The following is a 23509-nucleotide window of genomic DNA, read 5'->3' as shown; positions in this document are numbered from 1 at the left end:
GCTCAGAAGTTTGATGTTCATTATCCTGGATATCCTCTATTTGTTGCTTAGTGGAAAGCTTTATGATAGTTATGAGTGACTAAAGGGAATGGATTCTGCATTGTATGAATATATAATCAAGCTTGTGATTTAATGAAAGATTGTGTTTGTATTACGTTAACAAGAATCTAAGATCACATTTCATTGGAGTGATATAAAATTAGACTTGTGCATAATACTGAAATATATAATATAGAAGTATCATTGCCTCCCCCCTCCCCAACAGTTAAGGACCAAACATGAACCAACAAAATGGCCCCTGGAAGATGCAGCAGCTCGTGCATTACAGGCCTTCCTAACCACAAGCCATGCTAGTACTGCCGCTGCAGACACCACCACTTCATCCACAACAGACACATCTTCAGACACTTCCGTCAGTGTTACAAGCATAGCTGCCATTGCAAGCCCTGCCACTACAGATTCTGGTGACACAGTTGCCACCAGAACCCCCCCCACTACCACTGAGTCGGAGAGTACGGTCTCTCCCCTAGCACCTGTAATCATTCTGCCAACATCTAGCAACAATGATTCTCTTCCTAGTGATTCTCAGTCATCACCTGTAGCTGTAACATCCTCTCTCACAGTGTCATCATCTACTCCAGCATCTAATAGTGATGGTGCATCCCTTTCTGCATTAACTTCAACTATAGGAAAGGATGTCATCTTAGCCAACAAAGACCCAGATAGTATCCCAGATCCTTCCAGCATCCCAACCAGTGCCTCACACTCTGCCATTTCCTCAGCAGTAGCAAATGTTCCTGTCACTACAGTTACTCCCTCACAAGATTCTTCTGTTCATAAGCCATCTCCCACTGCACCATCAGTTACCATGAACCCAGAAGTGCCAGAATTTACTCCACATTACAGTGCTGTTGATCCTGTACAGTCAGAAGTCATTCCACCAAAGCCACAAGTCAACACTGAAGAGACAGTTAAAAGATCAAGTTGGTGTATATACCATATGTTCATGTTATACAGTATTGTGGTAGGTGGGGGCGCCCATCATCCACTCACTCAATGTAGAGGTGCCATATGATCTCTACACTGAGTGACAAGCCAAATGGTTTCCTGTACCCAGGAAACCATTTACTACGCTGGGTGGTAACCATATAACCGGGGTTTCTGGCAGGGTTAAGTGTCCCCCAGATTCCCCTTTCCAAAATCACTTAATCATGGCAGTTGTTTCAGAGAGCCTCAGAGGGCCCAATAACTGTCCAGGGCCCCAACCAAATGGGCAGACTCGCGTGGCCATGTGGAATGTGAGAGGTGTGAATGAGGAGAGCAAGAGGGTGGAAGTGGTGAATGTGTTAAAGAGTGCGAGATATGCTGTGATAGCATTGTGTGAAACGAAGATGAAAGGGTGTGATGTGGAGGAGTGGGGGGTGTGTGAAATGTGTAAGATTGGGAGTGAATGGGCAAGGAAGATGCAAGGAAGGAGTTTCTTTATTGATGAATGAGGTGTGGCAGAGTGGAATGAGAGATTACAAATGTGTCAGCTCAAGATGTATGTACATCAAGTTCATGGTTGAGAAGGTGAAAGTGGCAGTGATTGTAGCATTTGCACCGTGTGAGGACAGGAGTGAGAGAGAGAAAGACAGGTTTTGGGATGAGCTGGGTGAAGTAGTGGGAGAAATGCCCAGGAGCTGTAAAGTGATTGTGATGGGGGATATGAATGGAAGAGTAGGCACTGGTCCTGAGGATGACATAATGGGTTGCTATGGAGTACCAGGAGAAAATGATAATCGGAAAAGACTAAAGGATATGTGTCAGGAGAGTTGGTTGTGCATTTGTAACTCGTATTTCAAACACAGAGATGCACATAAATATACATGGTATAGAGGGAACGGGGATCGTGTTGAAAGAAGCCTGATTGATTATGTGCTCATAGAGAGGTCGATGATGGGAATGTTTGCTGATACGAGGGCTGTGAGAGGACGATGTGGAGGTCTGTCAGATCATATGATTGTGGTATGCAAAATCAAGCTGAAAGGAGTGAAGTGGATCAGGAGAGAGAGAGAGAGAAGCAATCAGGGAGAAAGACTGAAATTTGAGAAGCTGAGGGTCAAAGAAATGGCAGATGAATACAGGACCAAAGTAGAGGACGAGTTAGAATGACTGAATTGGAGTGAAATGGATCTGGACAGACTGTGGAATGCATACAGGGATTGCTTAGTTAGGAATGCTAAAGCGGTATGTGGTGTGGCAAGAGTAACAACAAAGAAGAAAGTTTACGGCATGGTGGGATGAGGAGGTAAAGAGAGCGATGGAGGAAAAAAGGAAGAAGTGGCTAAAGTGGTTACAGGATAGGGGTTCAGTTGAAATAAGAACTGAATATGTTGAAAGCAAGAGGCACGTAAAGAGACTAGTGAAGAGGGAAAAAGGAGGAGGTAAATGAGGATCTAGGAAGAAAAATGAATGCGAACTACTCTGAAAATAGAAAGTCATTCTGGAAAGAGGTGCGGAAATGTAGAAGTGAAAGCGGTAAGAAATGGGATGGTGTGAAGGATGCAGGTGGTAGATTATTAACCCATGGAGGTGAAGTAAGGACCAGATGAAAAGAATATTTTGAAAGCCTGATGAATGAGGTTAGAGAAAGCAGAGCAGCTGTAAACATGATTGGTTTTGGGGGGGTGCAGAGAAGGAATGCAGCACCAGGAGACATGGGCGTATGACAAGGTTGTGTGATGTCCCCATGGTTGTTCAATGTATATGTGGATGGGGTGATGAGAGAAGTGAAAACACAAGTAATGGAGAGAGGGATGGCATTGGTAATGAATGGCAATGGATGGAATATCTCAAATTTGTTGTATGATGATGATGCAGTACTGAATGCAATTGCCGGACAAGAACTTGGTAGGCTAGTGCAGAGTTTTGCTGATGTCTGTAAGCGTCGTGCCTTGAGAGTAAATGTAGAAAAGAGTAAAGTGATGGATATTGAGAGAGAAGGTGACTCCCATTGCAATGTATCAGTGAATGGAGAGAGACTGGAATTGGTGAGAGGGTTCAAATACCTGGGTACAATGATAGAAAAGAGGGGAAAATGTGCAAAAGAACTTGAAAGTAGAGTGACACAAGGAAGAAAAGTAGCTGGTGCAGTGAAGACCTTGATAAGAAACAGAGGCTTGAGTGTTGCAGCTGCACGAGGCTTACATGAAGGAGTGTTGGTGCCAGCTTTAACATATGGATGTGAGACTATGATGTGGCATGAAAATGAAAAGTCAAGAGTAAGAGCAGTGGAGATGGGACTGCTGAGGAATGTATGTGGAGTACAGAGGGTGGATAGGATACAAAATAATGTGATTTGTGAAAGATGCAGAGTGAGGAAGTCGGTGGACACCAGAATTGAAGAGAGTGTACTGAGATGGTATGGTCATGTGGAGAGAATGGATAACATAGAGTGGTGAAGAAGGTATATCTGAGCGAATTCGAAGGAGGGGGGAGGCGAGGTAGGCCAAGGAGAAGGTGGAGAGATATGGTGGATGAATGTGTGAGGAAGAGAGGTTTGGAAGTCGATGAGGCTAGGGAACTGACAGGAGATCGAGTTGGCTGGATGAATTTTGTGAGGAGATATGCATGATCAGGGATTTTTGGCACCCCTTTTTAACGTGGCAGCGTTTGGATTGACTCTGTCGGATACGATACGTGAAGCTACAGAACATGGTGAATGTTTTTGGCGTATCCGATAGAGCTAGGATTGCGGTGGCTTGAATGGTGAGTGAATGGAAACGTGGCCCATTGGATTGGGCAATTCTGGGCTGTCTGGACATTGCTACTCCTCACCCTGCCCTTGGGTGGGCAAGGAGATTTGGATGATGATGATATGAAGTAAAGTTGCTTTATTCACTAGTTATACCAAAAGTGCTGCCTAAGTGAATGTTAGTTTCTTACCATGTTACAAATGGACTTTGTTTTAACAAAAATATTAGGCAATTTGAGACATGGTTATAACAAAAATGTTAGGTGATTTGAGGCCGTAGGTTGAATGGAGGAGTACTGACCAGTCACTGAAAATTGCAATTCAGGTATCAACAACTTGTCTTCGTCTTAAACTCTATGTCTTGGTTACTTCTGCATGTACAGTATGCTTGCATATGTAGCTAAATAGAGTATATCTATCTAAATGTGGTAAAGACATCTGGTTGAGATGTAGGACATAAATACAGGCATACCCTGGTTTAATGATGCGATTGGTTAAGTAAAAACTCATCACTAGGCAGGGTATCATATCTCTGGGTAGATTTAACACGTAAAGTATAAGGATGTGTTCAATTTTTTAGTCTTGGGTTCCCCCCCAATCAAGTGCTAGACCCACCTACATAAAAAAAAAAAAAAGTTTAAAACTAATCTAAATGGCCCAACAGCTGTAAAACAAGCTAACCTAAGCCTAAAACCAGTGCCCCTCTTGCTTGTACTCAGTCCAGGTCACTGGAGAATGCGATTTCCGACTCATTTTCAAACTCGGTAAAGAAGCAGCAGCAGCATTGTATACAGTCCCACATCAGACGTTCCCAGGACAATTAATTAAACATCTATTATGCATAATAATAATGGATGGATTATGCAGAATCGTCCAAGGTGCGAATTGTTATGATGAGAATTTATGTTTTGACGGGGAATTCTCTTGACGGGGAATGCGATCGATGTTCCAGTGAGGATAACCTTTTCAATGGCCCCTCTTTATGTAATTTTTGCAACTTTTCTGTTTGCTTCATTTTCTTCTCTTTTATTTTCCAGTGTTTATTTAGAAATTCCTTTGTATTTTCAAAGCGTTTCCCCTTGAACAACCTGAATGTAAACACATGATTTATCGATCGATGATGCGATCGGGATAGCCCTTTCAACTGCCCATTTTTATGTCGTTTTAGTTACTGTTCTGGTTGCTGAGCTCCTTTATTTTCTTCTCTCTTATTCTCCAACATTTATTTAGAAATTCCTTTTTATTTTCAAAACATTTCCCTTGAACAACCCAAATGTAAACACATGATTTATCGATCGATGATGGAGTTGGGATAGCCCTTTCAGCAGCCCCTTTTTTGTCATTTTAGTTACTGTTCTGGTTTCTGAGCTCCTTTATTTTCTTCTTTCTTATTTTCCAACATTTATTTAGAAATTCTTTTGCATTTTTAAAGTGTTTTTCTTTGAACAGCCCAAATGTAAACACATGATTTATCAATGTCACAGTTTTCATCAGTGCATGAAATATTTAAAGTATGCACAATTATTAATATTTATTTAAAATTATTATTATGTATTACATGATAGGTTAGATGACAGTTCAATGGTCAACACGAAATATTCTTCGTTGAGTTGTCTAGTTGTCGACAGTGTTTTGTACCTCATCTGATGGGCGAGAATCCATACCCCAGATGACAGTGTTCACTCCGCCTGTGACTAAAACACATTAATCTAAATCTAAAAACAGTTTATAAATCAACCTAAACACAAAATTTAAGTCTTAAATATCATCAAAATCCTAAAAAATAAAATCAAAATCCATTGCAAAACCCGGGGGGTAGGCCTACGATAGGCGGGGTATGATGGTATTTCTACCCCCATCACAATTCTGGGGTATTGTGTCTAGGGGTGTCATAAATCAGGATTTGCCTGTACATGAACCCAAATTTTCAGTGATTTGTTTGACCTGTATTGAGCCGAATGCCTCATTTAAGGTGTTGCATAATGCTTGCCCATTAATAAAATGACAATTTCTTTTTACAGGCCAACCCAGTGATGAATGGACAGAGGTAAGCTATTTTATTTTAATATGTTACAGTGTACACATGCTTGTTTGGAGCATCTTGTGATCAAGTTAGTAATGTTAGTAATGTCTGCATTGGCTGGTCTTCCTGACGTGGAATTGATCCCACATGGGGACAGACATTTAAGATCGATCAATATTATGTCCTTTAATGTGCTTCAGAGGAATGCCTGCAATAGTGATATCAGTATAACCAGGTGGCCCGTCTTCCCCATCATACATGTAACCCTCAGCTCCCTCTCTAATCACAAAGAGATGGATGGTGGAGTAAAGGAAAAGGGCAGCTTGAACCTGCAGTCCACTGGGTTCATTCTCTATTTGGGCCTGGAGTCACAACAGCAACAGCATCAGTAATGGTTTCTCATGTGTTTGCATCCTGTAGAAGTTTCCTTTTTGACATATAAGGACTATCACTCACAGCCACAGCCACTATGTCACACATTTCCTCATTCACTTCCCACCTTACTCCGAGATCGTTCCATATATCCGCCCATGCACGAAGCATTGGTTGGTTGCAGGTCACTTCTCCAGCAACAGAAAGTCATGGTCCATGACCCTACAGATCACTTATCTTCCAGAACCTGGAGAACACAGTTTGAGTGTAATAGAAGGTTTCCAGCCATGACAGGTGCGTGCAAGCCAGCTGCTATACAGTAGTACATAAGTGCAGTAGAGTTGATCAAATAAGAATGTGTGCATACTGAACTTGAAACATTCTGACACAATAGATGATGGACACTTTAAAATATCCATTGGTTCGACCACATATTAGTAGACCTGCTTTCATAAGGGTGCTCGGAATTACTTCTTTATTTTCATTAATAAAGGCTCCAGCATGCATACATGAATTGGCCATGGTCACCTAATGGTGGCTCTTAACATTGCTCAGTTTTTAACAGCCTCTCTGTTCAGTTCCTTGTCCCTGAGGTCACACTGTATGACTTTGTCCCATGTCTTTTTCAGTCAGCTTCAGGCAGATCCACCCTCAGCGTTTATGCCTCTTGCCCTCCGATCCCAGGGTTGTCATTCTCCATCTTCTCCATATACCCAGACAATCTTAGTATACTCCTTCTCATTACATTACTAATACATTCAAGTCCCATCCTTCATCTCAACTCTTCATTTGCAGTCCTAACCCCCCCCCCCCAGGCCTGCCATTCAGTAACACACTTCACTATCATCTGATGATTCTCATTTCACATGGTAGTTCCACCGAGCATTGGTAGCATCTGTCCCATTATGTATAAAAGAGAGTGAGAGATTCTTTTGCTTATGAGGTGGAGCCAGGATTTTGGAGGATTTTTTAACTGATTTTACTGGACATGCTATTTAGTAAGTCTCCATTTGTGCCGAGTAGGGACGCTTTCACCTAATGTCACCTACATAATCAGGCTGCTCCACTTCCAGGTATATAGATGTCCCACATTTCTCATCCTGCCCCCCAAAAGGAGGTTGGTGGACTGTTGGAGAAGGACACTTTTGCCCTGTAGTTCACTATGTTCATGTTCAGCTGAATCTTGGGTCACAACGACAGTTTTTATGTATGTTTGGTAGGTGGGAGTGCTCACCATCCACTCACTTGATGTAGTACTGCTGTCGGGTGTCTGCCCTTTCCTCTCCTCCATCCTTCTTTCCTTCCATCCTCTTCTATCTTTCTTTCCTTTATTCTTTCCCTGTCCTTCTGCCTACGGGTGACTTTACACTCCCTCTTCTGTCTTTCCTTCATTCTTTCCTCTTCCTTGTGCCTATGGGTGACTGTACACTGAGTGACAAGCTAATTGGTTTCCTGTACACCATTTACTGTACTGTGCTGGGTGGTAACCATTTAACCAAATTTTGGCGCCTGGTGGTTTAGTGGGTAATTATTGCACTCCAATCGAATTGAGCCGGTGAAGGTTTATATCCAAGGGATGGTTGGGGTTTATTTCTCATGTAATGCCACTTAGGGATGAGTGAGGCTGGTCTCTCTCATCTTAAATATCGGGACCAACTGCCTAGCCCCAGGTTTCTACGCTTCTCATGGGGCAGTGTAGGATTGGATGATGAATGGATGGATGAAGAATTTGGGGAGGGGGAGAAGAATAATATACAACAGTTTTGGCCCTACTTGGTCCCTCTTTAGGGCCATATATAAAGATGGGTTTCCAAATGTGGGTTTAATTCTTCACTTCATTGTCATAGCATATTTAGACACAACCTTTTATGCTTTTTCTTTGTTTCTGGATCTTGTTTCACCTGATCTGTTAGGTGGGAATCAAGGTTGACAATGATACAGATGTTAGACCAGTGCCACTGGGATCTCTGAAATACTGTACTGTCTGTTTGTGGGCTGTAGGGAAAAAAAGTTCAAAAGCACTAGATGCAGGAGCGTTGGGGCTCTTTGGTTAATATCCATGGTGTCGTGGAAGGTAATCCTGTGTGGTCTGATGTGAGAGGGTGGTATAATGTGTGGTCTGGCATGTGGCTTCATTAAGCCACTAACATCTATGAGAGTGAAGCACCTCTCTTTCAGAATTCAATTTGAGAGATGGACAGAGCCACTGCTAGAGATTCTCTCATATATGTAAATTGAAAAATGTTAAACATTTGAAGCAGGAAGTTGATTTAAAAGTAGAAATGTATGTGCTTAAGTAGTATTGTTACACAGAGAATGTGTAAAGGTGTTGTTGTGGTCCCAGGCTTACCTGAATGCGAATCTGGTAGACTTCAAGCTGAAGTTATCCTTCTCCTGTAGTCCACCATCCTCCTCTTAGGGGATAGGGAGAGTTGTTGGACATTTATAAGAGTATAGCTGTGCAGCAGAACAGCATGTGTATAACTTTGCCATCAAGAAAAGATTTCCCTCTAGGTTTCTGTCTGTTAAATGGTAAACAGTATAATGAAGTAAAGTTAACATAACCCCAGTCAGACTGATTGTTTGTAAGGTTGTTTACCTCAACTAAGTCATTGTTTTATAACCAATGTAGATTGTATCTCATATGAGGCTTGCAGCTTCATCTGTGCAGATCTTGATTGTGCATCATGTAGGGTCTGCAGCTCAGCAGAGGTTAAAGGTAAAGGAGGAGCTGTAAGATATAGAAAACCCATATTTTTATTACTGAGGACAATAAGGTATGAGCAGTGAGGAATTAGACGATACAACAGTAGTACTGTTTTGACAAAATTTTATTGAGTCAGTATGGTAAAGTTTATAATCTTTCAAATTTTACAATTGTAAGTATGGCTTTACCTAACTAGGCTTATGAAGATGGGAAAGTTATAAATACTCTCAGATGGACTAAACCAAGAATTCTTAAGGCTTGAATGATGAATGAATGAAGGTATGACTCTTTTCACCAAATAAAGGTATGGCTGTCTTCACCAGGTAAAGGTACTGTATGGCACATTTCATCAAACTCTCTGATTATAGTTTCTCATTCTGTTTTGATTCTCTCTCTTACTGTACATACTTGTGAAGCTTGAAGTTGTGAGAAATTGATTTAGGATGACCATGATGATGACAAGGATTTTCTAATATTATACGTTGTTGCAATTTCAGGTAAAACGTAAGGGCCGGGTCAAACGAGATATTGAATGTAAGGAAAAGGATCATAAACATCCTGATGTGCATGGTGAGAAGAATACTGTTGATAACAAAAGTCCTGGAAGAGGACACAACTCTCTTGGCCACAGTAAAGACACTAGAGAAGAATTAGATTTTCAGTTTGATGAAGAACTTGAAATATTGCCTAAAGCAGGAAGACAGCATGACTTCAGTGAATGGTATGTAATTCTACAAATGTAGTTATTGACTGTATGCCTTGTTTTCATCTGTGTCTAAAATGATGAATGTAGTACAGTAAACCCTCTTTATTTCGAATCCGAATAAATCAGATGTCAGTTAATTCTGATCTTTTTGACCGCCATAACAGACGTGCTCTGACTGGTCTCCATCCTAAAACATGACATATATTTACATGTAAAATAGAGGGTTAGGTTCTAGGAGCCCCATATTTTTCGTTAATAATATATTTAAAGATAGGTTATTACAAATATGTCTGCTGTAATACATCCAAGACAGTGTGTTTACATAGGTTATTATAAATATGTCTGGTGTAATACATCCAAGATAGTGTGTTTACATACGACTGGACACATTAGTGCATTCTAACCTAACCTAACCAACTAGTTTTGCCCTCTAATACCCCCATAAAAATTTTAACCACCAAGGATTCCCACGAAGCCTTTTGAAAGTCCTCATTACCAATCAAGAAAAAACTTCTGACGCAACCGACACATCAGAGGCCGCCCAGCATCACACATACTTCACCTGGAACCACTTTTGGCACGCTCATTAAAAAAAAAAAAAAAAAAAAAATGCAGTGTGAAACTATTTTGAAAGTCATTAGCCATCAACAATAAAGGTAAAAAAAAAAAAAAACAGTCGTCAGCATTTTTTTTTTTTTTTTTTTTTTTTTTTTTTTTTTTTTTAAATAAGGAAGAAGGAACCAAGGCTGGGCCCACAAAATGTTCCTCCAAAAAAAAAAAAAAAAAAAAAAACTACAAAAGACAGCCAAATTCAAGATCCATTTGTTTCGAGATGCCTGGACACACTGCGTTTGAAAGACTGGAGATCATAAGAAGTAGGAAATTCAAACAGAGAGAGACAGTTCCAGAGTTGACCTGTTGCATAAATGAAGGACTGGGAGTAACGGTTAACTCTTGCATTAGAGAGTTGGACAGAAAAGGGATAAGAGTTTGTTGCTAGACGGGTGCTATGCACACATCGTAGAGGTGGAGGGATGCAAGCAGACAGTTCAGAGGAGCAGTGACCATTGAAGTAGCAATAGAAAAGAGATAAAGATGCAGCAGTGTGGCGAAGAGACAGAGGTTGAAGGGAACCAGTAAGAGGAGGAGAATTGATGAGACGAGTAGCCTTTGACTCCACCCTATTGAGAAGAGCTGTATGTGGGGAGTCTCCCCACACATGAGAGTTGTACTCTAAACAGGGACGAATAAAACCGTGTATAAAGTCAACAACTGTGCAGGGGTAAAGAAGGCACGGAGTTGGCTTAGCACACCTAATCTCTGGGAAGCAGATTTTACAGGAGAAACAATATGATCTTTCCAAGATAAGTACTGTGTGAATGAAACCCCAAGCATGTTCAAGGATGATGCAGGATTGAGCTGGATATTGATAAACATTAATGGGTACTCCTGTACTTCTCACTTCTCAGATACGCACGAATGCAGTAATTGTGAATAATACACAAGTCAGCCAAGCAGTATAATTTGTATGACAGTTCTGTATAATTCACAAGAACTGAACTCAAATATATAATTATTGTACCCAGCTATTTATGTCAACACGTAGTGTCATCACATACCATAAGATTCGAATTTTCTCAACCAAGGACTCAGTTGATAACAAAGGTCAGGCACAAAGTCTTTTTTTTTTCTCATTCTTCTTCTTCACACTCATTGCACTAAAGGTGAAAACATGAATTTTACTACTCCTTCATCATTAACTTCTTTTTTTTCCAACAAAGAAACTATCTACATCATAAACACATCCAACTTATTTTATCTGTCTGATCATTTGGAGTTCACCCCTAACCAGTGGGCCATCACTTTCGTGATGCTCATTACCTAAGTACCATACCGTAGGGTGTCACTTTTGTGATTCAGGGATTTTTTAAATTGCCCGGGCGTTCAAGTGCGGTCTTTTATCATCTATTAGTACAGCCAGTGTGTAGCTCTAGGCAGCACTGCTAATACCGCTAGTACAGTATTCACATGCAGTGTTACTAATTTAGCCATTTTTCTTTGTTTGCCTAGCTTTGGGGACAGGGGCAGGCATGTGCTCTGATAGCCTAATTCGAATTTTCGGATATTTCGACATGGGGTTCCCCCCAATTAATTTGAATTACAGAGAGTTTGCTGTAGTGTGCTGTTGTTATCTATCTACCTGCCAGCATCCTAATATTTTAACCTTTTTATTTGATATAGACACTTAGGTATTTATTCAGGTCAGCACCAGGCAGTTTTATTTATCTGAGATTGTAGCATCTTTGAGGTTAAGTATGGGGTGTTGTCTTCACCTAAATACAGTAAAATCTTTAAAGTGACCCAGCTTTCGCCAACAAATGAGCCTGTGATCTGTCACTTGTGTTTTAGACCTGCATGATTCACAAAGACTGTTGGCTTTTCTAAAGAAGGCTTTAGATTTGGCACTTTTGAACAGCAAAAAGATATCATTAATTATTCATACCAGCTCATAAATTGTATTATGTGCCTGGTATGAGTGATATTGTCACAGTGCATTAGCAAGACAATTAATCTGGTGGCATGGCTATTTAGTCCATAACGCTGCATTTCCATGGTGCACTACTGGTACTATCTTTTCACCACCTCCCCACCTTTTTTCATGCTCACAACACAGCCAGGTGAATGATATGTGTTATTGTGACTTCATATAACTTGAGCACAGTTTCTGTAGAAAATAAAGTATGAAAAGGTGGTTTCCTTAACACTATAGATGCTGAATGATGACTTTATTATTGATTCAGGCCTCTTCATCCATGCAGTGTCTTGTTGTTGTATTGCTTAACCATGATGTGTCTGATGGAGGCGACCTGTTGACCACAAGTAACCAACTGTCCCTTTGGGGTTATCTCATACGTTCCCTGCACCATGTCTGCATCTGAGTGTGGCATGTGCTATACAAATAGAGCACATGTCATCTGTGATTCCATCCCCAGCCCAGATCTAAACTGGTTGCTAGGTGAACTCAATCATCTCAATTTAAAGACACCACCGATGGGTGGATGTCAGGAGGATCCTTGTGATATGTAATGTAGTGTTCAGATCGAGGTGTTGTATTGCCTTGCTCATAAAGTGAGTACAGTATGTAGGTGTTTCTTCATTGCTTGTGTTGGAATGTTTGAGATGGGATGTTGTTGTAGAGGGTTTGATAATGTGTATGTGGTGATTGTTTTATGTGCCTAGGTGTACTGTGGTTTGGTCATGCAGTGGTAGGATTGTTGTGTAATAGCACGGGGTACTGCATAAATTTGTGTGCCTCATTATCAAGGTAGTCACTGACAGGGAGGACCTTACTTTCAGAGTTTAAGTGAGCTGTGAGAGTAGTTTTGATGCAGCTGGTGGTGATGTGTAGGCACTGTTCTGTATGGTTTGCAGGGTGTTGCAGTGAGTACAGTATTGAATAGGATGATAGCCCTATACCAGGGAGGCATAGGACATTGCTGAGCTAATGTATTGTTTGTAATTGTATTATTTGTAAAGAGAGTGTTTCTTTTGCTGTCATGGCAGTGTTAAAAGTGAATAGTTAATGTTAACTTTTTCTTTGTGGAAAAACTTTATGATAAAGAGGAGAGTAAGAGTATGATATACACCATTTCTGTTGACAGGTCTGATGATGAGAGTGACTATGAGATTAGTGACCAAGATGTAAACAAATTGTTGATTGTAACACAGTCTCCACCATCTGCGACTGGTCAAGGAACCAGTGGGCAAGGGGTGTCGTCTCGGCAACCCAAGCATGGTGGATATGATCGCACTGGTGATTGGACCACACGAACCAAGATGACTCAAGAACTAGCCAAAGTTATTAATGACGGTCTTTACTATTATGAACAAGACCTGTGGGAAGACAGTGAGTGGGTGAGTCTCTTAATTAGTTTTTGTTAATGATTTAACTTTCAAAGAAATTCATTTAATTGCTGGCATTTTTTACTGGTGTACTACGTAAGTCAATCATCCAATTGATTGATGGATGGATGGACTACATTATTGAACATTCATTTTAGTCTTTTAAAGACTGATGTTACTTGTAAATGTAGTATTTACTGTGTTGGATGGTAGCCATTTAACCAGTTGTATGCCAGGTGGTTTAGTGGATTTAGTTGCACCAACCAGATGTGGCCAATAAGTATTTACATCCGAGGGATGGTTGGGATGCATTGTTCACATAGTACCACTCAGGTGAGTAGCTGGTTACTTACACATCAGGACCAAGTAGCGTAATCCCCTAGCCTCTACCCTTTTGATAGGGGGGAGGGGGGGGGGAAATATTTTTAAAGTCTGAATTTATCAAAAATTTAAGTTCTTTTTAAACTGTTGAAGCAGATTATTGAAAATCAGTCTGTGTTTTAGGTCACTGTAGGGTAAACCTAGCTGAATTTAATTTGGTGATATAAAGCATCAGTTGAGGTTAAGGTTTTATGCTATAATCATCAGTACAAATGCCCAGCAATGAAGCAGTGAAGAAGTCAGAATGGAGAAAGTCCCAGGAATAGATGGAGTGCATAGTGAAATGCTGAAGCACGGGAGGAATAGTAATAGATTGAATAAGGAAGATGCGCAGATTGGCCTGGGAGAAAGGTATAGTCCCAGAGGATTGGAAATCCAATATAGTTATTCCTTGGTACAACAGAAAAGGGGAAAAAGAAGTTTGTGGTAATCATAGGGGCATTTGTCTTCTTAGTGTAATAGGAATAGTGTATGGTAGGATATTTATTGACAGAGTTAGGGAAATAACAGAGAAATTAGTCAGAGAAAAACAGGGAGGTTTCAGGAAGGGAAGAGGTTGTGTAGATCAGATATTCATCTTAATTTGTTTACTGGAAAAGTTTCTAGAAAAGGGAAAGAAGTTTGCTGCCTTCATGGATTTGGAGAAAGCATATAACAGAGTGTATAGACAAGGAATGTGGAAGTTACTAAAAATGTTTGAAGTAAATGGGAAACTGTTAAATGCTATGGAGAGTATGTACGAGGGTGCATGGGCTGCAGTGCATGTGGATGGTGAACTGAGTGAATTTTTACATCTGAATGTTGGATTGAAACAGGGATGTGTCATATCCCCATGGTTGTTCAATTTGTATATGGATGGAGTTAGAAAAGCAAGGTAGGGCAGTGGATGTTGGACCAGCTCAAATGAGAGAGGGCAGTGTTTGGAAATTTCCTGATCTGTTGTTTGCAGATGATACTGTATTAAGTGAGGATGACGTGGAACTGCAAGGCTTGATGAATGAGTTTGGGAGAGTATGTAAGAAATGGAATCTGAAGGTGAATGTAAGGAAGAGTGAAGTTATGGTCTTTGAGAGAAATAGTCACTGAATGCACAGTGAGGGTGGATGGTGAGGAAATGGGAAATGTTAGTACATTTACGTTCTTGGGTTGGGTGATGAGTAAGGATGGAAGTTTGGAAGATGAAGTGCGTGAAAGGGTACTACAGGAAAGAAAGGTTGCTAGTTCATTGAAAACAGTGATAAGAAATAGGGAAGGGAGAAGGAATTGAGCATGGAAGCAAAAACGTCGCTACATGACAGTATTGTGCTCCCCACTCAAACGTATGGAAACGAAGCTTGGACCGTGTTGGAAAGACACAAGTCAAGAGTGAGAGCAGTGGAAATGAGTTATTTGAGAGGAGCAGGTGGAGTTACATGGAGAGACTGACAACTGAGGAAGTGGAGTAATGTGCTGTGGATGTGGATGTGATAGAAAGCATTAGGAGACACACATTGAGGTGGTTTGGCCATGTGAAGAAGATGGAGAATGAGAGACTAACTAGGAGAGTGTATGTGAATGAGCTGAAGGGGGGGGGGATGAGATTTAGATTGAGATGGGATGGAGTAGAGAGGTATGTGAGAGAGGGGGTGTAAGTTGGGGGGAGGGCAGTGAAATGGCAGGGGACAGGGTGACTTAGAGGTGATTTACTTGTGGCCATCCCTTATGAGATTGATGCGCCTGGTTATAGATAGAGATAAATCAGATCCCAAGAGGTGGTTACACACATTAGAGCAAATAAATTTTTCAGGGCATAGGCCAATCACCTAACCTTAAATAATTTGAACCCTTGCAACAGCCTCAAGCTCCTACATCTCTATCTGTCTGTCTATCTATCTGTTGCCAGACGCCATAATCCCGTAAGGGGTGGCCATTTGACTATGAGTTATTGTTTTACGAGGAAGGGCACTAACCCTCCACCAACCAACTTGTTGAAACGTAGGGAGCACGTATGGTGTTACCACCCAGCGTGGAGATGGTTTCTTGGCTTACAGGAATCCATTTGGCTTGTCACTCAATGTAATGCCACTTGTAAAGGAAAGAAAAGCAATAAGAAGTGACAGGAAAGATGGGAGAAATAGGAAGAGAGGAGGGTAGGCACAGAAAAAGAATATTAAAGGCTAAGGAAGAAGTAGGCAGCACTACATCAGGTGAGTGGATGATGGTCGCCACCTCCTACTACCATCCTACATCTCACAGGGAGTAATTTGGCTTAACCATCACCATATTAGGTGTCTGTCTGAAAATAAGGAGTTTATTTTCCATTGGAAAACCAATTTTTTGTAAGTTCTATGAGATGTAGGGATAAGGCAAATGTAGTTAGAATTACTGTCCTGACATGGAAGTGAGGGAGCTTAACATGCATGAACACTCCTTACTCTCAACAGTTCCCACGTTCTGGTGACAAGAAGTCATCGATGATGCAACAGGTGACGATGATAAGTCAAGAGGTGATGGATACCTTACAACCCAACAACCCACCTGTCCCAGCTAACCAAGAGGTCCCTCCCCCTCCCCCTCCCCTCCACCTCTTGCAGGTATGCTAACCAGCCTGTGCTCTCACTCACTTTAGAACTGTGGTGGTGAGGCTCATTCCCTTCGGGCTCACGTAGCCCTCTTCAGACAGTTATTCATGTAAGGTCCACCTCTTCAGTGAGTTATTCATGTAAGGTTCGCCTCTTCAGTGATGTGAGCATAGCAAGGATGTTTGTGACTTTGAAATAGTGCACCCTCTTTACTTGCACCCTCATTACATAAGGTTTAGTGATGCATGAATGAATAGATGTACAATTAATTTTACTGGGCACTCGGTTGGTAGTTCCTCTACTTTTATGTTGTCCACTTCTTACTCTAGATTGTACCCACATCATTTATTAGTACTTGTAGTAGGATGATGTTAATAAATATATTGAGGAGACTGTTAATTTGGTTTCTGGGTTGAAGCATTTAGATTACATTTGGAGGCAGTGACACTGAGAGGTATAGCATCCTAAAGATGTTGGGGCATCGAACATCATAGCGAACTGATATGTACAGGATAGACAAAAATACGTAGTCACGTGGTGAGAATGTGTGAGAGTACAGTGGGTACCCGAGTTTAGCATTCTCTTTTTTTTCTGGCCGTACCACGCTGAACTCGATTGTTGCCGAACACAGGACAGGCAGTAATCCCTCTGTTATCCAGGCTTCCACTATCTGGACAGTCCATTACCTGGACACTGTGATCTGGCTGTTCGAAATCATTATCATCATCGTCATCATCCGGACCTCCTTTCCCACCCTAGGACAGGGTGAGGAGTAGCAACATCCAGACAGCCCAAGTTTGCCCAGTTCGATGGGCCATGCTTCCATTCTCTCATCATTCAAGCTTCCGGAATCCTGGCTTTATCTGATACCCCCAAAACATTCACCGTATTCTGTGGCTTCACATAAATGTATCCAAGAGGGTCAGTCCAGATGCTGTCATGTTAAAAAGGGGTGCCAAATCCCTGTTCATGCACTTCATCTCACACCATTCATCCAGTCAGCTCGATCTCTTGTCATTCCCCCAGCCAAACCAACTGCCGTACCTCTTTTCCTCACACACTCATCCAGCATATCCCTCCACCGTCCTCATGGCCTGTCTCACCTCTTCCCTCCTTCAGATTCGCTCAGATATACCAAACCCTCATTTTTCGACCTCTTGTTATTTGACAGTTCATTGTTTCGACATTTATAAATCTATACCCTTTTTTGTTGTTTGACATGGTTATCCCCACCATTTTGGCAATTAAAACGATGCACCGCCAGACAGACCGGCTGAGCTGCCTGTCTCCTGCGCTTTGCCCTGCTGATCGGATGCCTCTTCATCCGTCTGCATATCTTTTTGGCCTCATGGATTACTGCAGTACCACCATGGCTCCACCCAGGACCCCTGCTATTACCCCTGTCAAGTGCAGTCATGTGCTCACCAACCTGAGTGAGTGTTTTGCCATCGCATGCTCGGGTGACGATCAGGTTTGCCAACTCTGAACTCGGCCGCATTATCAAACTCCTCAATTTTTATTACCAAATTTAACTTTTCATTACCAAGTTCTTAAAGGAAGCATTAATTCTTCACTAATTATATATACACATGGAAATAATCACTCTCCTTTTAATCAGCAGCATGTTGATTATTTTCGCACTATGTTGGCTAGCAGATTAATCAGAGAGAGCAGACAATCCACTATCTCCATCCTCTGTATCTTCATACACTTGATAAATCCGTTTGGTAATGGATCATGCTGATTCATTACCAAATGAATATTTCATAACCAAGTTGCCCCACATTGGTAAAGAAAAATACCAAACGGCAACTCTGGTGACTATTGCATCAATGATTAATGAATGCTCTTAACGCACGGTACTGTTTTGGCGCCAGTTTTACAAGTGCACATCTTAGTTTGCAGTAGGTTAGGTAGATTATAATCATTGTGGGTCCTGGGGGCAAAACCCCTCACTTAGGTTTCAGTGCTTCCAGTTAGGGTTCCATTGGTATTTATGGTTTTAGATTGAGTACGGTACATTTGAGTTTGTTTGGTTTGTTGACGTCATGTCCAGTCAGTGGGTTCGGCAATAAACACTCTATCTAAGGCATTCGGGTGGCTTTCTTTAATATTGCTAAGTGGGTATATTTTGTTTGTTCTCCAATATTTTTTTGATAGAAAATCAAATGTCAGTCATTAAAATGTATGCAGTACTAGAATAATTTTCCTTGAAAATGTAGGTGTATAAGAAAATGGCTGTAATCCCTGTGTCATTTTTACCATTATTGTTTCCATCTTTATTGAATTCTTTTTGAGCGACAAAGGTGCTCAGGAACCTAACCTCCCTATTTCTTAACAATCTTAGGGGAAAAATCAGTTCGTTATTCGACTGATTCGTTATTCAACCACACGTTATGGAACTCATCCCTGTCGAGTAGCAGGGGTTAGGTTTATACCTTTTTCACCACTCTACTGTTATCCATTCTCTGTACATGACCATACCATCTCAGTACAGTATACTTTCTTCGATTCTGGTGTCCACAGACTTTCTTACTCCATATCTTTCATGACTCACATTATTTCGTATCCTATCCACTCTCTGTACTCTACGTACATTCCTCAGCAGTTCCATCTCCACTGCTGTCACTCATGACTTTTCATTTTCATGCCACACCATAGTCTCAGATCCATATGTTAGTGTTGGCATTAACACTCCTTCATGTAAAACTCATGCAGTAGCAACACTCAAGCTTCTGTTGCTTATCACGGCCTTCATGTCACCAGCTACTTTCCTTGTTTGTGTCACTCTACTTTCCACTTCTTTTGCACATTTTCCTCACTTTTCTGTCACTGTACCCAAGTATTTGAACTCTCTTACCAATTCCAGTTTTGCTTCATTCACTGTAACATCGTACTGGGAGTCACCTTCACTCTCAGTAACTATCACCTGACACTTTTCTACATTTACTCTCAAGGCATCACGATCACAGACATAAGCAAAACTCTGCACTAGTCTACCAAGTTCTTGTCCGGTATTTGCAAGTAGTACTGCATCATCAACATACAACAAATCTGAGATATTCCATCCATCACTATTCATTACCAATGCCATCCCTCTCTCCATTACTTGTGTTTTTACTTCTCCCATAACCCCATCCATGTATGTATGTGTATATATATATATATATATATATATATATATATATATATATATATACTATATATATATATATACACACACACACACACACACAGTAGGCTCGCCCAGTGCGCGACATCACAGTGCGCGAATCGCATTGTGCTCTAGTGACCAAAAATCATAACGAAAAACCTTGAATGCGCGAGTTTACCCCACAAAACACGAGGTAGAGGCAAGAAGTGGCTTAAAAATGCTGTTTTCCATCAGTACGCGACCCCCCCACACACACAACGCGCCAACAGTGACCTAGAGGCTCATGGGGAAGGTGCTCAAGAGGAGCCTACAATAAGATATCGCCAATAACAGCTTCAGTAATAACGTTTTCAGCAATAACAGTAAGTTAGAATAGATACCCAGTTTCTATAATAATGATGTTTATTTCGTGAATACCAAGTTGTTATACTGCCAATACTTCCATAACAAGATGAGGAATGAAACAAACAAGCAAGAAGAGATGAAGGAAATTGTCAAAAATGTGAGCAGTAGCGAGGAGGAGAGGGAGGATCCTCCCCTCACCACCTCCCCTGACTCGCCCACCGTCGTCCTCCACTGCCCCACCTGACTCACCAGCCGCCTCCCTCTTCACCTTCACAGCCCCACCTGACTCACCTGCTTCACCTGGCATACCTGCAACCCCCACCATGATGACTGTTGCTGCATTCTGGAAGAAATGTAACATTCAACAGGCCGTAAATTTCTTCGTCAAAGCCTGGAATAATACAACATTGGCAACCGTTAAACAAGCGTGGTGCAGCCGGGGTGGTGGCGGGGGCACTGTAGGTGCGTTGCCGCGCCTCAGAACTCTTGTTGGTTAAATCCATCAGGCCTGTTGTCTACTGTTGTTAAGGTGACTGCCCATATTTTTGTTATTGCAACTATATCTGTAGTACAGTGTCTGAAAAATATGACCTTTATTATGTCTCTAAGGGCCAAAAAATGTCCAGGTATGAGGGGGTACCGCCCATATGTAATTATTCCCATAAGATTATGTATTCCCAGTGCGCGAGGTCGTAGACCGCCCAATCTCTCGCGCACTGTGCGAGCCTACTGTATATATACAGGTAAGCCCTTAATTCACGCGAACTTTTTTCATGCGATTTCGGTTATCCACGAATTTTTCGTACAATAATTAAAACATAAAATTATAGTACCGGTATTCAAATAAATAATTTTAATATACAAGAGAAATAAATAAAATATAAAAATGCCTACCTGCTGCCTGTGTGCATACATATATGTATGTGTGTGTGTGTGTGTGTGTGTGTGCGGAAGGTCGGTCCACACAGTCAGTTTGAATCCGACGGTCGAACCATGCATGACTCTCAAATCGTTATTTGTGGCTTATTTTTCTGCCTTCCAGTGATTGCTTGCCTTGTCTGCCAACCTGGGGCCTAAGCATTGTGCTAATGATGCATGTGGTAACACACCAAAATGGACTCGTAAAGTGATGTTGCTGACAGAGAAAGTTAAAGTGTTGGACAAACTTAGGGGAGGAATGTCGGCGACAATTCCCCGTCAGGACGATTCCCCGTCATTTATTTACATACCAGTTTATTTAGCAAGTAGAGTACACTAGTTTTTTACTTATATGAGATATAAAATCCACCTGAAAATTAGTTATGAAAGTATTAATTAATCAATAATAAGTACAGAGATAGCCCGATTATCCGGGCTATATGGTGTTAAGGGGTGCCTGATTAATCTGAAAGCACGATTAATCCGGCGGAAACACAAGTACTGTACTGTTAGACTGATTTATTTACCGGTAAATGTACACTTAAGTACCAGAAAGACCTTTCCAGTTCAATGTATATTCCTCCAGCTTGTTTCAGTATTTTTCAGACTATATTCAGTTCGGTAAATCACGTTTTCTTACTGAAAGATTTCCTCCCTGTTAGTATCGTCACGTTCTAAAGCTGTACCTGCGATTGTTTCCAGCACAATGGACGAAACTCATCGTACTCAAATGTGGACTTCGTTTCCCAACTTCCCAACTGAAGATTAGGTTAGGTTACATTATTAGGTGCAGTTAAGCTAGGTTAGGCCAGGTTTAAACACTTAGATTAGAACAGTGTCTTCTGCCATTACGTTAACGAATCAAAGAGTCGTCACACCAGAACAGATAAAAACAGCGGGGAAAGATTTAACAAGAAATGTTTATTTACCAACCCAGAAATAATCAGAAAAATATAACAGACTATCAGGATGAACTGATTTGGTAAGGTGCTTTTACTGCTTACAGCAAAGCGTATGTTTACCCCCCTCAAATACTCAATGTTCGTGAGTTCAGAAATTTGTGTACTCCCGTGGCAGACCTTGAAACCATTTTTTCAGAGTTATAAAGTCAGTTTCTTTTTCTTACAGATGTGAAAAGACTCGTCTGGTACACCTGGCTTTTTCCTCTCCTCCCTAAACCCATCTTGTGATTTGTTATGATTCGTGAAAGAAAATTAGGGGGCATGTTACATTAGAATTTAAACATAAAGTTAGGGTGCATGTTACTTTAGCATTTAAACATATCGGCGAAAACATCTGGGATGAAAGGACCGCCGAGCTGTTTGGGATTGTAGAGTAGGGTCGTATAAACATACCAGTGACCTTGGTTCCCTTCCCATAATTGTTCGCAGTTTTTATGGCTCTCCCTAACTTAACGTTACTGACACCGGTACAGTAAAGCATTGTTCAAGGCTAACAGCCATAAGGGGTTAATGGAATACATTATTGTTTGTATCAATACTCTCTTTCACACATACACGAACGAACAAAAGAATGTGCAATAAATGTACACTTAACTGTAAGGAGCAGAAATAACTGTATGCTCTGTCGGTCCGAAATGTGTTGTGAAGCGACATCGAACAATGAATGTGGAACTGAATGCCACCTTACAAGAACACTTGAGATGAAAGTATTTTTTCTTATTAGTAAACATAATTGTTCCATTTCGTCCCCTATAATTGTGAAACTCTTAAATTTTCGTCCAAGCATACAGCGTAATAACCTTACCAATTCAGTTCATATTCTCTAGTTTGTTTTTGTATTTTTCTAGTTTGTTTTCTTATTATCATAACGTTCCTTAAGCCTTACCTACGTTTGTTTCCAGCATATTGGAAGAAACTTACTCATAATTAGGGTGCATGTTACATTAGCATTTAAACATATCGGCGAAAACATCTGAGATGAAGTGGCAGGCCGCCTGACTGTTTGAGATGGTAGAGGAGGGTCGTGAAAACATACCAGTGACCTTCGTTCCCTTCCCATAATTGTTCGCAGTTTTTTATAGCTCTCCCTAACCCAACATCCCTGACACCGGTACAGTAAAGCATTGTTCGAGGCTGACAGCTATGATGGGGTTAATGGAATGCATTATTGTTTGTATTAATTCTCTCTTTCACACATACAGTACACTTAAGAACGAACAAAAGAGTGAACAGTAAATGTAAGAGGAAGAAATAACAATGCTCTGTTGGTCCGAAATGTGTTGGGAGGCGCGATACCTAACGAAAAATGCAGAACTCAATGCTAACTTACGAGAACACATGAGATGAGTTTTTTTTTTTTTTCTGATTAGCAGACATTCTTGTTTCATTTCGTTCCCTAAAACTAGGAAACCCATTACTTTTCGTCTAAGCATACAGCCTAAAGACCTCACCAATTCACTTCATATTCCTCCAGTTTGTTTTCTGTGTTTTTCTATTTTGAGGGTAGTAAATTACCTTCTCTTGCTGAAAGATTTTCTCTTTTATCACGTTCTTTAAGCCGTACCTACGATTGCTTCGGGCATAATGGATGAAACTCATCGTACACAAAAGTGGATTTAGTTTCCCAATTTCCCATCTGGAGCCCAGCTTAGGTCAGGTTAGGTTAAATTATTAAGTAGTTAAGCAAGGTTAGCCTACGTCAGGAGTAACAGTTGCCTCACCAAACGCCATCCTACCACCC

General features: G+C 41.0%; 1 protein-coding gene across 1 annotated transcript in view; it reads left to right on the top strand.

Moving 5' to 3' along the window:
- larp (La related protein) overlaps positions 1–23509 on the top strand; it is a 163772-nt gene that overhangs the window by 46362 nt on the left and 93901 nt on the right. Inside the window, exons 5-9 of the mRNA XM_080283271.1 lie at positions 266–983; positions 5758–5783; positions 9336–9559; positions 13207–13459; positions 16252–16401. Of these exons, the coding sequence (XP_080139397.1) occupies positions 266–983; positions 5758–5783; positions 9336–9559; positions 13207–13459; positions 16252–16401 (1371 nt within the window). The remainder of the gene's footprint in view (positions 1–265; positions 984–5757; positions 5784–9335; positions 9560–13206; positions 13460–16251; positions 16402–23509) is intronic.

Source organism: Coenobita brevimanus, chromosome 97, assembly GCF_032717465.1.
Source record: "Coenobita brevimanus isolate Jiangsu-jjx chromosome 97, ASM3271746v2, whole genome shotgun sequence".
In the NCBI taxonomy this organism is placed as follows: Eukaryota; Metazoa; Arthropoda; class Malacostraca; order Decapoda; family Coenobitidae; genus Coenobita; species Coenobita brevimanus.
Note: the sequence above shows the minus strand (reverse complement) of the source record. Positions and strands in the feature narration are given on the sequence as shown.